Source organism: Petromyzon marinus, chromosome 5, assembly GCF_048934315.1.
Source record: "Petromyzon marinus isolate PM22_M1 ecotype Great Lakes invasive population chromosome 5, UKy_Petmar_22M1.pri1.0, whole genome shotgun sequence".
NCBI classification, from domain to species: Eukaryota; Metazoa; Chordata; class Hyperoartia; order Petromyzontiformes; family Petromyzontidae; genus Petromyzon; species Petromyzon marinus.
Window position 1 is genome coordinate 3,645,542 of NC_133671.1, and position 17,077 is coordinate 3,662,618.

Below are 17,077 nucleotides of genomic sequence, written 5' to 3' on the forward strand. Positions count from 1 at the left end.
TGTTTTTTTTTAAACACCAGATCAATGTTTCCCAGTGGGCATTCGTTCTAAAGTGGAAATGCTGAAACAGTTCACATGTTCACCACGCTGGAGGTGATTTTCTGTTTGCACAGTCACACAAAGTCACTTTAAGATGTTTTTCTTGTTCATGTTTTTTTGTTTGTTGCGGTTGCACCCGATTCAAGAGGCGAATGTCTCACAGGGCTATAACAAATAAATGAAACTGAAAGACAAAGATCTCCCTATAGCCTTAACAGACTGTAGAGGCAAGTGTAAATGCTGTGGTTTTACTCTCCAACACACCGGTGTGCTGTACTAGTCACGAATTGGCCACGCTCTTATTCTTAGCTCTTTCGGTAAAGTCACGTTGAAGGGAAACAATAAAATATATATAAAATGTAATAATATATTTTATTGTTTCCCTTCAACGTGACTGCACCGAAAGAGCTAAGAATATGATTTACTGCAGTCACGAAAGCTTTAAATAAAAATTTGGCCACGCTCTGTTTACGTCACAACCCTTACGACTAATTGGCTGTGTCCGGGATGCTTGGCGGGTTTAACAACACATTGATATTGACGTGAATCTTACCCACAAACCTCTATCATGGGAGTGTTCTTAGCGTGATGTTGTGATGTGATGACGTTTTGGTGTGATGTTGTGATGACGTGATGTTGTGATGTGATGACGTGTTGGTGTGATGTTGTAATGACGTGTTGGTGTGATGTGATGACGTGTTGGTGTGATGTGATGTCGTGTTGGTGTGATGTGATGACGTGTTGGTGTGATGACGTGTTGGTGTGATGTGATGACGTGTTGGTGTGATGTGATGACGTGTTGGTGTGATGTGATGACGTGTTGGTGTGATGTTGGTCTAAAAAGCACAACTCGGTGGCCGCGGTGAGGAAGAATCTTTGGGGCTGCTGAGTATGGTGGAGAAATTCATGCCAACTACGAGCGTCAATAAGCAATGATGCGTAACAGAGCGAAACAATAAATGTACTTAAAATTAGATATTTTATAAATGTAAGATTACGTAAAATATAACATTTGTTTTCTATAAAAAAAAAAATTCATCAAAACGTTGTTACCTACAATATGTTACCCTTCATTTGCTTATTGACGCTCTCAGTTGTATCATAAGTCACACACACACTCGGCAGCCCCAAAGAAAAAATAATAAAAACACATTTTTGTGTTATTGTAATCACATTTTCAATTTCCCCACACAGCCCGGTCACCCACCGACCCTCGGAATGGACCGGACCACCGGTAATTTGCCCTCTGACCCAGCCCGTAGTGGATGTTGAACTTCTTTCGTACCGTACATAGCCAACCGCGATAATAGAAAGCTCCGTGTCGGATTCTGAACGCTATCTTGAGAGGTAAATCGGCAGCAAAGCCAGCCCTGACTCCCCTTCGAGCGGTGTTGACTTCTCAAAGGTGTGAGCCAAGTAGGTAGGGGGTTAACCCCTCACCACGAGGCAAACATGTAACCTGCTGAGAGGCAGTGAGGTTTGTCAACAGCGATGCCCGGCAGCATCCTGTATCACAGCTAACGTTGGAATCGTGAGCTCGGACTTTCACAACTCAACCACCGCACTGAAAGGCACTTCAAATAATTCAAAACAACCACGTGGACATTCGACGATGCCCTGTTTAAATATTCCTATGACGGCACAGCCAAATAGTGCAGAACATCCACACACACACACGCCAGAAGTGGAATCACGGGCCCCTTTTTATTATTATTACACGCTTTTATTTAGCTCACTCTGTCTGTTCTTATATCCTCAAAAAAATCTTGTAACTCAATTTGAACCCACTTACAAATGTATCGACTGCAAACCTGGTATACTTATGTCATACCGGTGACAATACAGTATTCTATCATTAACAAAAAATATTTTTAAACAATCTTTTTTATACGTTATGTTTCAGCTTGGGTCTAATTGTCCACGCTCAACTGACGTTGGCTGTAAATCAACACGGTCCCCCTTACGTTGTGGCAAGCCTCGGGGCCACTTCCTGGAGTCGTGGGGTTCTGCCATTATTAGTACGGTACATTTCATTAAAACGTGTTTTAAAAAAAAAAGTATTTTTAAATACTACTTACTTAATTGTACCCTCCTGCAGTGCTCTCATACACACAAACACACCTCGTCCCGTGGCCAGCAACCAAAACAACAAAAACTTCTATATTTTAAGAGCCACAACACATGCGAACAACTGCACGAATCAGTCCCTAAAGAGCGGTATTCGGCTTCGGAGCCGCAGTATGCGGCTCCGAAGCAGTTTGCGGCTCTCTCAAGCCGTGCAGACGAGTTCGTTGGATAATTATCTGCGCCAAACCTCCAAATATTTCCAGCACGCATCCTCAAGAACCCGCCTCGGATAAAGTTCAAAGCGAGTTTGAGTTTTTTTTTACTTTCGTGGCCAGGTCTGAGATCACAAAACTCGCTGAATATCCGAAAACGTTGAAACTATTTTGTATTTTACCAGGTAAGGGCCCACTGAGCTATACAGCTGTTCTTTAGAAGCGATCTGGCAACAAATGATAGCTCAAAGAAGTGGCTTATCATATGAACATTTATATCAGCCGAATACTCTAATCGCATGTTTCTAAATGTGGAAGGGTAAACCCGGAGGACCTGGAGAAAAATCCACGCGAGCACAGGGAGAGAAAGACTTGCAAACTCCAAATATGTAACAAGCATCAGAGTCAGAATCGAACCCACGACCTCCTGTATACCAGGAGAGGGAGATAACATCTCCTAGCCACCGCGATGCCCCGAAGCTGGCTTGACCTGGCAAGAGGCCCTGGGTTCAAACCCAAAATTGCGTGCCTCGTTTCCCCAACAGACACCGCTTGGGACCCGCTACTGCTATCACGTCTTTGCCTCTGCAAACTCGTTCAATGACATTTTTTAAGGAGGGGAAGATGCTGTGCCTGTCTGTCTGGCCCGAGGGAGGAATGTTGGGCTGTACCACCGACAAAACGGTGAAATCACCGCTTAGCTCCTTAACTAATGATCTCTCATACAAATCCTACATTTTCAACAAAAGGGCCCTCTGTGACACGCTTAGTAAGCCTATTAAGCGTGGCTTCACGAGGGTGCCACTTAATTCGGGGTTGTTAGTTTCAAATGCACGCCTCCTGGTTCTATTTCGTTTGCGGTTCAAACCGAAGCCACTGCGAGTTCAGATACGATCCCGGAATGATTCACCATTGTTTTTTTTCGGGCCGTGGGAAGCTGCCCGCGTGGAACTGTTGCAGACGATTTGTGTTCGTCGTCACGAATTGCCAGATATAGTTTTTAACTGCACGGTTGAGCGACAAAAATTTGGGTGGTGAAGGTTGACTGGTGTGCTGGCCCAGAAAGGTAAAAGGGAGCTCCGATCGCAGGTCTGCCAAGAGTTGCGCAGAAGACAGATGCCCTCCAAGGCAGTGCCGGATTCAGCGAGTGCGGGGCCCGTAGCAAACGTTCTAAAGGGGCCCTAAATATAAAAAAACACAAATATTAAAAGACATTTTTTTTACTTGCACGGTAAAGTAATTGTATTTTTTCATTTGCTACACAGCCAGATAATACGACAAATCGCTAACCTTAAACACCCAGTCGTTCGTAAAAGTTGAAGGCGGTATAGCACTATAGTAATAGAGCAAGTGCAGAATCACTGAACCGGAATTGATAGCTTGAAAACATTTAGCGCGGCGGCCTTGAAAGTGCGGGACCCGTAGCTACTACTACACGTGTAGCAGTAGTAGCTACTACTACACGTGTAGTAGTAGTAGCTACTACTACTACACGTGTAGTAGTAGCAGCTACTACTACATATGTAGCTACTTTTGCTACGAGGATAATCCGGCACTGCTCCAAGGCCTACTCTGCTGGGTGACCTCTACGTTGGTGTTGGAACCTCCATCAGAAGTCGCGTCGTGACAGCTGGTGGGAGCACAGTGGCCACCAGTGTGCACCGTTGCCTCAACACCGGAGACTCCTTGGACTTTTAGAAACAATCCCATTCAGTCCTTAACAAGGGTTCACGTTGCGTTCTCTGACAGTGTGTTTGTTCGCTGCGTTTCACATACACACATCTGTATTCCTGGATTGAATTATCAGCAGGTGTTTTTGTTGTTGTTGTTTAAACATTCGAAATGAATCTGGGGCTGAAAGCCAACGTGTAACACAAATCCCCGATATTCACTGGGTGCTCCAGGTCATTGGTAGAGGACAGGGGTCGGTAACCAGACGAACAAGAGGAGCCGTACTCTTGGTTCTTTCCGTAAAGTCACGTCGGTAAAGAAAATAAAAATAAAATAAAATATAAAAATAAAAAATCACGACGTTTCGATTGCAACACAAGCAATCATCATCACGTGTGAAAATCACAGCTATTTTTTTTACTAAAGTGTAGACGTCAGAGACTGGGACGTGAGACAATCTCACGTTCCAGTCCCTGACGTCCACACTTACATAAACTCCTAAGCCTCGGCATTTCTCCCACTTTATTAAACGGCCTTAACATGAAAAAAAAACCCACACAGATTTAATCTCGATTTGAAGTTTTCGTGACTGCAGGAATCCACTCTTTGGTTCTTTCGGTAAAGTCACGTGGGTATAAAATAAAATAAATAAAATCACGACGTTTCGGGCTCAACACACGTGCCCCTCATCAGGTGGAAGTACCCACAGCAAGAAACAATTTGCTGAAGTGGGCAAAAGGAGGCTGCTTGTGACACGAGGCTGTAGACACGGGCACTTGCGTTGCGCCCGAAACGTCGTGATTTTATTTATTTTATACCACAGATTTGTTTACAGAACACATGCCACAGACAAGCAGTGTATCCCAAGATGGTATGACGAGTATTTGCTTTCGAGAGCTGTAACAAAGCGACACACCCACGCGATAAGCAGGGCCACACTCATCTGGACGGAGCATCTTTGTACGAATGTAGAACTTCCTTCGCACCGTACGTAGCCGACCGTGCTAATCGATAATAGCGGTGAACGTGGATCGGCCGGGCGGAACACGCCCACCTGTATCGGTGGAAACCGCTCATCCGGAGTAACGCGGAGGAAAGAGGGCGGCCCGTTGCCGAGGCAATGTTGTGTACCAAGGTGAACCCTGAACCTGAAATCCGCGAGCAATAAAACAGCGAAGTGGCAAAACGGCTGGAGCGCTGCGAACAGCTGTCGCCTTCCAGCGAGCAGCCTGAGTCACCGCTCATTCACACGGAGGAAGGGCACGAGTGGAGCTGGTGCATCACCCCCGTTCCTCGTAACAACACGGGCTGCAGGAAGTCACCCACGTGCACGCATCGCTCCATCCCCCGTGCCGTGTGCCCGGGGGTTTAATGATCGATGGACACTTGCGCGCCAGTTCATCCGCGTGCGGCAGCATGGGCTGTTAAGAGCGCACCCAGCGGCTCGCCGGTCTTGCCGTCTCGCAGAACATTTAAAGAAGAGGAAAACAACAACAACAACAATCCCATTTAAGCCACGAGAATTGCATTTTTAGGAATACGTGTAGTTTAAAAAATAATTGCCAGCTAACCGCAGGAGGATGCGAGGGCATCGTCGTCGTCTGCTCCGTGCCTACGAATCACCGCGTGACATTTAAAGCGACGGTCAAAGCGACCGCGTCGCCCCAATGACACGTGGCACCAATACCGCCGACGGGTTGTAGCTGAAGGCGGTCACGACGCCACCGACCTACGGCCGAATTGGACGGCTCCACAAGGTCGCGCGCGGGAAGCGTTCCGCTAGGGGGAACCGTTGCCGGCGATTTTGTTTTTCGTCACGAAACAAGGGACGGCGTTTTCGACTGCAGGGTGGGTCGCGCGAGAAAAATTGCTCGGCGGTTCAGCGGTTTTGTTGCGGGTTCAGAAATAACAGTCGAGAGGAGCCCCGATCCTCAGGTCCCATCCATCAAGAGTTGTACGGCTCACAGGTGACCTCTGCCGGGTGACCTCCAGTTTGGTGTTGGAACGTCCATCGGAAGTCGTGTGCCGTGGCGGCTGGTGGAGCGCAGTGGCCACCCATGTCCATCGATGCCTCAGCACCGGAGGGCCCTCCGGCCTTGTAAAAAAACCATCGCACCGAGTCCTCAACAAGGGTTCACATTCTATTCTTTGACGGTGTGTTTCTGAACTGCGTTTAACACACGTGCGCACACACACACACACCTGTATTTCTGGATTGAATTGTCACCGTTCCAATTGAATCTGGGGCTGATTATGCACCTCCGATTCGCCACGGTTGGCTAACGTACGGCGCGAAAGAAGTTCTACATACGTGTTTTTTTTCTTTCAATTATGCCCCATTTTTAATGCTACTCGATCGTCTTTTGTAAATACTCTCGAGCACATCGCGGTATGGTTTACGAACGCAGCTCCTCCGCAAGCTCTTAGGTGACGTGAAGTTGTCAGGCCAGAACCAAAGTTATCCTTTTTTTTTTGTGGACGCCCACACGACCTCCAGCGTTTAGGAGCCGCCTGTGTGTGCGCGCGTGAGACAGCGACCATCGTGTCTGTTATGTCTGTTAAGGCTATACGGGGGCATCTTTGTTCGTGAGTGGGGAGCGGTAGTATAACAGTGAGCGCGCTGCGCTACGAACCTGGCGACCCCAGTGACGATTATCTGGACCTGTCCTAGGCCTCCCCTAGGTCGACTCGGCCTCAAATGAGTACCCGGTGCGGTGAGTAAACATCGCCACGAGGGAGACAAAGGCAGCGTGGTTGCTGGCCACCCACCCCCTCCGTGTGTCATCCCGGCCTTCATGAGGTGCTCGCGAACAGCACTTGCCCCAACAGTCTGTTAATGAATGAAAGCAGACCACGGCAACCGGTTGCCACGTCTGGAACGCAATCTCTTGTAAGGACGCGGCATGCACAGATTTCCATCGAGGCCGCAACGTGCAGCTGTTGCACACGCGCGTGCCATCGACGGCAGCCGCGTGACATCTCAGCTCGTATGTGTATGCTATACATTACTTGTATGTATGGTGTACTTGTATATTTGCTGTACTTATTCTTGGGTCTTTCGGTAAAGTCACGTAGATAGGTTCAAATAAAATAACAAAAAAACGACGACGTTTCGATCGCAGCGCAAGCGATCGTCATCAGGAGAAGCATGGGAAAACTGCTGAGGCAGGCTGTTTTAAAGGTTTGAAATGGGTGTAGCCCAAGGGTCACAAGCGAAAATGTATGCTGTACTTGTATGTATGCTGTCTCCACATACTCATATTTCCCGGACTCGTGGGGATTCTCACTCGCGGCGAAACATCTTCTAATGTTGGTATTGTTTTTATCGTTAGCTATTTTAAGCTTGGCGCAAGTATACATTTTCCGCAGCTTCTTTAGGAAAGCTATATCTCCACCAAGCGTGCTCCATTTTGCTTGCCACAAATGAACCACAATACCTTGCTGATCTCGTCAAAGAGTGTAAACCATCACTTTAACTCCGGTCATGCTCGCAACGGCACCCTATGGCTAACCATCGAACAAACACGGTGGTAACCGCATCGCGCGCTTTCAGATGCACTTCAGCGGCCGCCTGGAAGGTTCTTCCTTCCGATATTAGGAAGCCATTGGAGCTATGCACTTTTAAATCTAGACTGAAAACTAATGTCTTCAGAACAGCTTCTTTTGTGTTAAATCTGTTGTCCTTCCCCCACACTTCCGATGAGCACGGTTGGCTACGTACGGTGCGAAAGAAGTTCAACATACAGTGCGTTCTTATATGAGCCTGTGTAAAAAGAGACGATGATGGGAGAGAAGATTCCACAGTGGAGGAGTGCGAGAGAAGAGGCAGAAAGAGCGGTGTTGTGACCTGCAGTGCCGGTGGTTGAACTCCGTGTACATATATAAGGATTCACATCTCAGATAATGGAACAGACTGGGCAGTATCGTCAAGAGATCCACCAAAAATGGGTCAACACCAACAGAGGGTCTCTGCGAGAGAACGGCAGAGCCGTGGATGTGCCACACGGTAAGCACCAGAGCAAGTGGCCTGGCGAGTGGGCCACACCCAAGGCCCCTTCTCGCGCCCGCTCGCCGCTGTTCACTCCGTCCCATCTCTGCCGTCGGTCGCTCTGCTCGCAGAGGTCAAACCCCCACAACTGAACGGGTTACGTCTCTCGCTGTGTAAACTGAATTTGCCATCTGCGGCCACTCAAATCCGGCAGTAAGGCCAGCAGATTTGCACGGCATTCATTGTTGGTTTAAATTTCCCACACACAGCTTAACCTAGTGGTTACCAATAATTGTTCAGCAACATCACTCCCAGCTCCGCCCACTTCCCCCTCCCCGACCCCTCCCTCTCCCCCCTTGCTCCTCCCCCTTTCTTACCTATATAACCTCTTACCACGGCAACTCTCTCTCCCACTAAAGCAAAACAAATTCTTGCTGTGGTTTTCCCACTTGATGATGATTGCTTGTGTTGCAATCGAAACGTCGTGATTTAATTTATTTGATTTTCTACCCACGTGACTTTACCGAAAAAACCAAAGAGTATGGATCCCTGCAGTCACGAAAACTTCAAATCTAGATTGAAACCATTATTACTTTTAAGATCTAACAGCTTTGTATGTATGTATGATGAACTTATTTCGCACCGTACGTCGCCAACCGTGCTCGACATGTGAATAACGCTTAGCTATGGCAAGCCCCCAGCCGGGCACATGGCCAGCCGATTCCCTCACGGTTCGCGATGGCATTAGCTGGTGGGCATCTCGGTGGCAGGATTTGAATAAACCGTGACTCGTCGAGGCCTGAAGCCTGTCGTGGCCCTAGCCACACCAGCGGCCGCGTCCCCACGGGCCGGCGATTACAAAGCCTCAAAACACCACGTGCGCTGCACTCGCGACATCGACGACTCACGTACCTCATGTACGTCAACACGCGCATTTGTAAGCGGACATCGCGATAGAGGTGAACATTCGTTTATTGTAAGTACAATTAAAATAAGTTATTTACAAGTTGACGGTTTAAGAAAAAAAAGAAAGACAAAAAAACCTATTGCCGTTGTGAATTCACAAAAGTTAACAAAAATGTAACGCAGAAACAAACGAGACACCACGGGCAGATGCACACGTAGAGGCGAGTGAGCGCGTGCCAACCACCGTGGCGCAAAAACACTGAGCTACAATCGAACTAACGCTACACTCACAGAGTTAAATTATTAATTTAAAACAGAAGACTCTCAGTAAATGTTACTTGAAGACTAAATAAAATAATGTACGAATTTGATGGGGATCAAATCATTAAGGAGATGGAGAAGGCTCGAGAAGAAAATCAAATGCAGCCGAAGTTTCACTTTAAAAAAAAATGTCAGCGTCTTTCAAAATTCTACCACTTTTTTTACGTGAAAATTAAAAATAAATCGAATCAAAGTCGCGGATAAAAATCAGACGAGCCGATGAGCAAAGGGGGGAAGGTGCAAGTGGGGGCGCCAGGTTGACTGGACGATGCTAAAATTACGACAACCACGCGTCTTGTCTGTGGCCTGGAGGCCTTTACCGACGAGACGCTGGCAGTTTTTCCTGGGCAGTAGGCACCACCAACATCCCTGGCTACGAGGAAGAACAGCTGTGACCTCCCCCCCCTCCCCCACCGGAAGTCTCAAAGCACGTGTGTGTGTGTGTAAATGCATGTCTATATACCATTTTAGAAAAAAGTATAAAACAAATCAACTGTAGTGTATCCTGACGGTTGTGTTTACGCAAAGTTGGTACACGCACCGGTAAACAGGCACTCCAATGAACCGCTGCGGATATGGGACCCGGATACAGAGGTGCGCGGTGTCCATGCGCACGAGATGGGGCTTCATCATCAGCCCGATTAGGCGCTGGTTGCTGCAGACACGCAAACCCCCCCAAGTTTCCACATGGATATCTTTGTGCCGCGGAGTCCGTGTCTTCGCTCTCTCGCGATCCCTCGTAGTCCGGTACAAACTGATCCTTGCCCTAGAGTCCCATGCTCTGGGAAAGAGTCCCTCCGTTCAATGGACTCACTGTACCGACCTTTTAAGTGCAGAGTGATGGAAACCCGATTCGATTTAACCAGAGGCTCTCCAAAAACTCAAGGGGGTGGCCCACTGCGTGACCCCGCTACGTCATAGTTACGTGAAGAGGGGACGGTTTTTCAAAGTTGCGGGCAGTTTCAACAATCGGCGCACAAATCGCCCGCTCTCAGACACCGTCAAGATGGGGGGGAGGGAGTCTTTTAATGTCCTCCCCAGCGGACAGCAACAACGACGCACCGCTGGGGTCACCGCGAATCGCGCCGGCGAACAGCGCCCACCACCATCACCACCGGCTCACTGAGTCGTCGTCACACGGCGGTGCTGCGGCTGCGCCTCTTCAGCCGATCCACGAGGGCCGCGTCGTCGGCGTCGTCGTCGCCGTCGCACTCCGAGCCACCGACTTTGGTGCATTGCCCCACGGGCATGACGCCGCCATCGCTGGGGCCACCCTCGCCAGCGAGTCCACGGAATGCGCTCGAAGTCTTCTTGCACCGCTTCAGCTCACTGCCACCCTCCAACACGCAGTCGTCGTCAGCGTCGCTCTCGCTGGAGTTCACATTTCTCCAAGTTGCAAAATTTTCACTGCCGTTTCCGGCGTCGTGAACGTAGTCGTCGTCATCGTCGTCGTCGTCGTCGTCATCGGCTCCTGCGTCTGGCGAACTCTGGCTTGCGAGCTTTGTCATTTTTCTTCTTTCTTCGTCAATTTCATAATCATCGTCTTCGTCGTCATCGTCGTCGTCGTCGTCGTCGTGGGCGCTGATGTGGATCCGATCGAGGGCCTGCGCCGTGACACCGGGCTGTCCGCCCCTCAGCCTCTGCACCTGGCGCGCGCGCAAAGCCAACACGGCGGCAAGTGTAAATGGCGGGACAGCTTTGCCTCTTGCTTCACGTCGTACTCATCGGCCGGCCCGGTGCCGGAGCGCCACACAGCAGCACGGAGCGGCGCGCGTGTCCGTTGAAGGGCCTGAACCAGCGGTGGAAATTCCACATTCCTCATTTAAGAAAACAACCAGCGTTGACTTCCCTGTTAAGTGTTACTCATTTAACGACCCCCATAAAGATTATAGGCCCAATCGGCCCACAAACAGAATTTAAACTTATCGCATTCTTACTGATATTCGTGGCTCTAACCGTAGTACTGTACAGCCGGATAATTGATCGATGAACCTATAAACCCAGGAACCTGGACTTGATTCAAGTGGTATAGAAGCCTTTCCAGGACCGCCTCTAGGTCAACTCGGCCTGAAAGGAGTGCCCGGTTGGATGTATAAACATCAGGACTTGGCAGACAAAGGTGGCCGGGCATAGAGCTGGCAACATCATGCACACTTCCAGTCTTAACGCGGTGCTCGCTACAGAACTTTCCGCCACAATCCCTGAAAATGCAGATAGTACACACAGGAGGGCTTTTTCATATGTAGCGAGCAAGCTTTTGCAAATGTGTGTGTGACCAAGCTTGTGTGCAATTATGGGCACAAACAAATGTGCTTGTACGTGCGTGCGCGTGAACGAGCAACCGTGCAAGTGTGCTACACGCGTACTGCATACGTCCTGCGTGTGTGTGCGCTTGGGCGTGTGAGCGAGCGTGTGTATGTATGCTCCACGTGCTGAGTGTGTGAATGACTGCCTGTGAGCAAGCATCTCATGTGTGTGCCCGAGCATATGTAAGGGAGTATTCTCCGTGTACTGTATGCACAGTGTATACTGTATGTGCTGCGTCTGCTACATGAGTGTATGTGAGCGAGCTTCTGTGTGCGAGGCGTGCATGCTGCATGCGTTGCTCCATGTGTGCGTGCCTGAGTGTATGTGAGCGAGCGTTACTGTGTGTTGCGTATGCTGCACATGCTGCACATGTGCAGCACCGGTGTCGAGTGCGGTTGGGGGGGGGGGGAGGGGTGGCACCTCTTCCTGCAGCTCTGCGATTTGCTCGGTGAGGTCCCGGATGTGCTGCCGCGTGTCCGTACGCGTCAGCTGACCCGTCAGCTGACCCTCCTCGTGCTGGAAGCACAATGCCATCATCAAAATCATTAATATCGCTGTCACAAACTTAATACACCAATGTCGTTCATTGAACCAACGGAGAATCAACTGAGGTGCAAAGATAGGGCACCACGGTGGCGAGATGTTAACTACCTCGCCTGGTGTACAGGATGTCGTGGGTACGATCCCAACCCTGACACCTACTGTATATTTGTAATTTATGTTCTCCCTGTTGTCGTATGGATTTTTCTCCGGGTTGTAGGATTTTCCCCTCCACATTTAGGTCAGGTCGCTATATAGCTATATAAGCTCAGTGGGCCTTACCTGGTAAACAAATAAAAACATTTAAAATTATAATTATTTCAAGGATCTATTTTGCAGAGATGACATGGATGAGCTTGGTTGCATGCACTAGCTAGGAAGACGACATCACAAAGATTTGCATCTTGTAATGTATGTAGGAACTATTTCACACCATACGTAGCGAACCACGCTAAACATACTAAACACAAAAAGCAGTTCTAATGAAATGAGTTTTGATGCGAGTAAAAATTGTCTTCGGCACAGGACGCCGGTAAGAATGATCGGATATTCACCGACTCCGTGCGCACTGGTAAAGCGGCGAGCGCGGTGTAACGCTGCCATCCACCAGACGCACCGTTCTCACGAGTCACCACAAAAGGCGAGCGAAGCTGTGCAAGCATGACAAGGGTGCCGGCGGTGGCGGCGATGCTGCCGATGGCGGCAAAGCATTGGGCAGGGTGGGCATGGTTGTGGTGATATTAATTTGGCCGATTACAGTGGCGATGACTGCGGTGATTGGTCGTAAATTGCGAATATTTTTACGACGATTGTGGTGACGGTGAACATTGTTGTGGCCACTTGACTGTGGTGGTTGCGATTGTGGGGACGATGATAAATATGGCGAGTGATGACTGCGGTGGGAATTGATGACTGCTGTTGTGGTTGTGAATGTGATCGCGATTGTGACAATGATGGTGGGTGGTGCCGACTGCGGTCGCTACAATTGTGATGAGGCTTGTGGTGGCTCGGATTGACGTTACGACGAGGGTGCGGTGGACACCGGCGGTGCCGACCGTGGTGCCAAGCGCATCTCACCTGGATCTCCAGCTCTGCGATTCTCTGCCGGAGCTCGGCCACGGCCGCCAGGTGATCGGCATCACGGAGCCGCGCTGACATCGCCTGCTCCTTACGCTGCCGCCGTCGGCACGACAACGGAAGACACAACGATGTTCATCACCGCTCCCTACACCGCAAGCACTCCCACCGCAGCACACCACCACACTACACTCTTCCATTGTCATACGGACGGCACCAAAATGTACTTGCACGCTCGAGTCCGCTCTCCTTTTTATCTGCCTCCATCCTCGCTTTGTCGCTGACTTCCATCAAAGTTGATTGCAACAAAACACCATTCAGTTGTAAAAAATATGATTCCTTGCAAAAGCTTTCTAGTTAGTGTTTGAACATCTTAACACCTATTCTTGGTTCTTTTGATAAAGTCACGTAGAAGAGAAACAATCAAATGATAAAAATATAAAACAATAAAATTCTCACCACGTTTCGACTGCAACACAAGCAATCATCATCAGGTGTGAAAACCACAGCAGTCGAAACGTCGTGAGAATTTTATTGTTATGTATTTTTATTATTGTATTGTATTGTTTCCCTTCAAAATCTTAACACCTGAAAGGGTAACAGCTATTCTTATTTTTTTTATTTAAAGCTTTCGTGACTGCAGGGATTCATATTCTTGGTTCTTTCGGTAAAGTCACGAGAAGGGAAACAATAAAATAATAAAAATATAAAACAGCTGTGGTTTTCACACCTGATGATGATTGCTTGTGTTGCAGTCGAAACGTCGTGAGAATTTTATAGCTATTCTTATTTTTGTAATACTTTGATACTGGCAAAAAAGGTCCCACCTTTAAGTTGTATGGCGTTAATTCGGAGATGATGCTGTTTGGGTTACTCGATCAACTTCAAAAAGCTGCACCGTTCAACGTTAGGACTGATGGCCGTTCAGCACAGGAGGTCAAAAATCTAGCGGTCATCTGTGATTCTCGTGTAAAAAAGATCACAAAGAACTTGTTTTTCCATCTTACGAACATCTCCCACATCCGATCCCTTGTCCCTGCTTCAGATGCAGACAAGCTGGTCCACGGCTTCCTTTCATCTCTAAATCGACAATCGCGATGTCTTGGCTCCCTGGCGTGGCTCAGGAGGTGCGTGGGAATGCGGCTGCTAGGGAGTTGACCAGAACCACTTCCAGAGATCGCAACTCCCTCACAGTATTGGCCTCCCTGCACCGGCTTCCAGTTTCACATACCATTGCCAACTTAAAAGCTCTGAACCACATTGCCCCAGCCTACATTTAACTATTAAAAACTCTTCAACGTTTTTTAAAAATTTTACCAGGTAAAGGCCCACAAAGCTCTTTTTTCAGAAGCGACCTGGCCCACAAATGATAGCTCAACAAAGTGGCTTATCACGTGGACATTCATAGCAACCGAAAACTCTAAACGCATGTTTCTAAATGTGGAGGGGAAAACCAGAGTACCCGGAAACGAATCCACGTGACTATGGGGAGATACACACAAACTCCAAATACACAACAGGCGTCAGGGTTGGCATCGAACCCATGACCTCCTATATACCAGGCGAGGTAGTTAACATCCCACCACCATGGCGCCCCATCATCAGAAACATGCTGTACCCACTTCGGCTCAAGGTCTCTAAATATCTGGGCATGCAGAGATCTTTTCTGCGTTCCCAGCCCGAGTCTGGGTCGATGGGAGACTGAGCTCCTTCCTGCATAGCAGGACCCAGACTCTGGACCCGTCTCTCTCTCTCTCTCCCATGAGATGTGAGGATATTGGAGTCCATGGACATTTGAAACAAAACTCATCTTAAATCGTATTCACACACACGTCTTCAACTTTTAGTCAATTCAGCATTAATTTTATAATTTATCCATTTTTATGGTTGTTAGTTTCACGAGTAATTTTTATGCCGAGTGCCTGCTGTGTCTTGTACAGCGCTTTGAGATCCATGACAAAAGGCACTTTAGAAATGCAATTATTATTTCCCAGCACCTCCGATTAGCACGGTTGACGACATGCAGTGCGAAAGAAGTTGAACTTTTTAATCACACGCGGCTGCCCGCATTCAACCACGCACACCACACGTGGCCACCTCCTGCCCCGACCCTCCTCCACTCTGCATTCGAGTCCCAACGGGTTCTCGGCGATGGTAGATCCGCATCCCGGGCCCCAATACCGGTACTTGGCGCTCCCCGCCCCACGTCCCCGCCCTACGTCCCCGCTACCTGGCACTCGTGCTCGGCGACGCGGCGCTTGGCGGTGGCGACGGCGGCGTGCAGCTCGCCGTTCTCGCGTGCGAGCACCGCGACCCGCTGCTGGCATGTGCTCAGCTCCTGCTCGGCTCGCCGCAGCTGTGAGCTCACCAGCTGGCTCTGCACAGACACACCATGGTGGGGGGGGGGGGTCTCAGCCTCCCTCGCAGACCACGCGGGGGAGCGGGTGGGAGCTGCTCTGCCTCTGCTCGCTCATCCCGCTTTATGTATGTATGTATGTTGAACTTAGGAATAGGTTTTACCCTTTTAACTGGCACAAAAACTGACACCTTTGTTCAAGGCATCATGTTTGCAATAACCACAACACAAGCAGTCAAAATGCAAACAAAAAAGACAACTCTGATAATAATGTCTTTTTTGTTTGCATTTTGACTGCTTGTGTTGTGGTTATTGCAAACATGATGCCTTGAATAAAGGTGTCAGTTTTTGTGCCAGTTAAAAGGGTAAAACCTATTCCTATATCTTGTTACTGACAAAGGAGGTCTCATAATATGTTGAACTTCTTTCGCACCGTACGTAGTCAACCGTGCTATGTATGTTGCACTTTTTTTGCACCGCACGTAGACCAACCATGCTAATTTGCATTACCAGGTAACCGTGACTTCCACGATGAAGCTACTCCACCTTCCATGATATCAGGCTTGGTTTAATAGCCCTCCTGGTTACATTTAGAAAACTATCTGTTCAACATAAGTCTCTTTCCACCTGAACTTCTTGTTCCTTCACTTTACTGAAACATCAACAGTTTTTTTTCTCTCCAGGTTTTCACACCTAAAGGTGTACACCCAAAACGCTTTGGGGTTCCGTCTTTCTGACACCGCCTTTCTTACCGGTCTCGAGATTGCCATCAGCCAGCAGATATTTAAGGCTGGTTAAGGCATACGAGGGAGATGGTGTGGTCAACATCGCACCCAGTGTTGATTTCTTACACACTGCACCAGACACTCATTTAAGGCCAATTTGAACAAGGAAAAGTCCAGGGACAAACAGACACCACTTATAACTGATGATGTGCATGGTGAGGGATCAAACCTAGGTGGCTGAGATGGGAAGGTCTGTGCTGGGCAGACCTAATTATAGCCACAGCAGCTGTATGAACCACTGTCCGAAGCCTCACCCACTTTCCCTCGATATCAGGAGGAAGGGGAAGGAATTGCCAACCCCAGCTGCAAGCGATTATTAAATTTCTGACTTGCCACTTTCATCAGCTGTTCGAGACCAGGCTATTGTGGGTTTTAACGGGGTCCTAGGTGGATGCCTACCCTCCCAGTAGATCAATGGCATGTGCATGTTGGAGATGCAAAGGCGACGGTCAGGGGCCAGATCAGCTCCATGACAGGTCCTGGTGTCAAGGACTTGGACCCGCATACACTGTCCCATCGCTATGTAGTCTAGCAGATGTTCTTGCATGGACTCGATGTGTATCAATTAAATTGTGTGGATGCACCAGAAAAGGAATAGCATGCTTGTAATTACAGGAGCACTGGCAGGCAGTAAGACTGGTCTAGCAGCCTCTTACCATTATTGTTGAGCTGATGTGGCTAATGCCTTCCAATCACACTCGATCAAATGCTAGCGTCATGATTCACTCACAGAGACACACATCAGCACACAGAGAAATGCACATAAACTCTCTAAAAACAGAAACAAACTCAAACAAACATAAACACA

The 17,077-nt window shown here is 48.6% G+C and overlaps 1 protein-coding gene across 2 annotated transcripts in view; it reads right to left on the bottom strand.

The window, feature by feature from the left end:
* Nucleotides 1-8,931: 8,931 nt before the first annotated feature.
* The window catches only part of LOC116938952 (ecotropic viral integration site 5 protein homolog), a 583,027-nt gene continuing 574,881 nt past the window's right edge, over nucleotides 8,932-17,077 (bottom strand). For both annotated transcript variants that reach the window (XM_076061015.1, XM_076061016.1), the window contains 4 exons: nucleotides 15,359-15,505; nucleotides 13,129-13,224; nucleotides 11,932-12,027; nucleotides 8,932-10,850 (listed from right to left, as the gene is read on the bottom strand). In XM_076061015.1, the coding sequence (XP_075917130.1) occupies nucleotides 10,338-10,850; nucleotides 11,932-12,027; nucleotides 13,129-13,224; nucleotides 15,359-15,505 (852 nt within the window). In that variant the 3' untranslated portion in view covers nucleotides 8,932-10,337. The remainder of the gene's footprint in view (nucleotides 10,851-11,931; nucleotides 12,028-13,128; nucleotides 13,225-15,358; nucleotides 15,506-17,077) is intronic.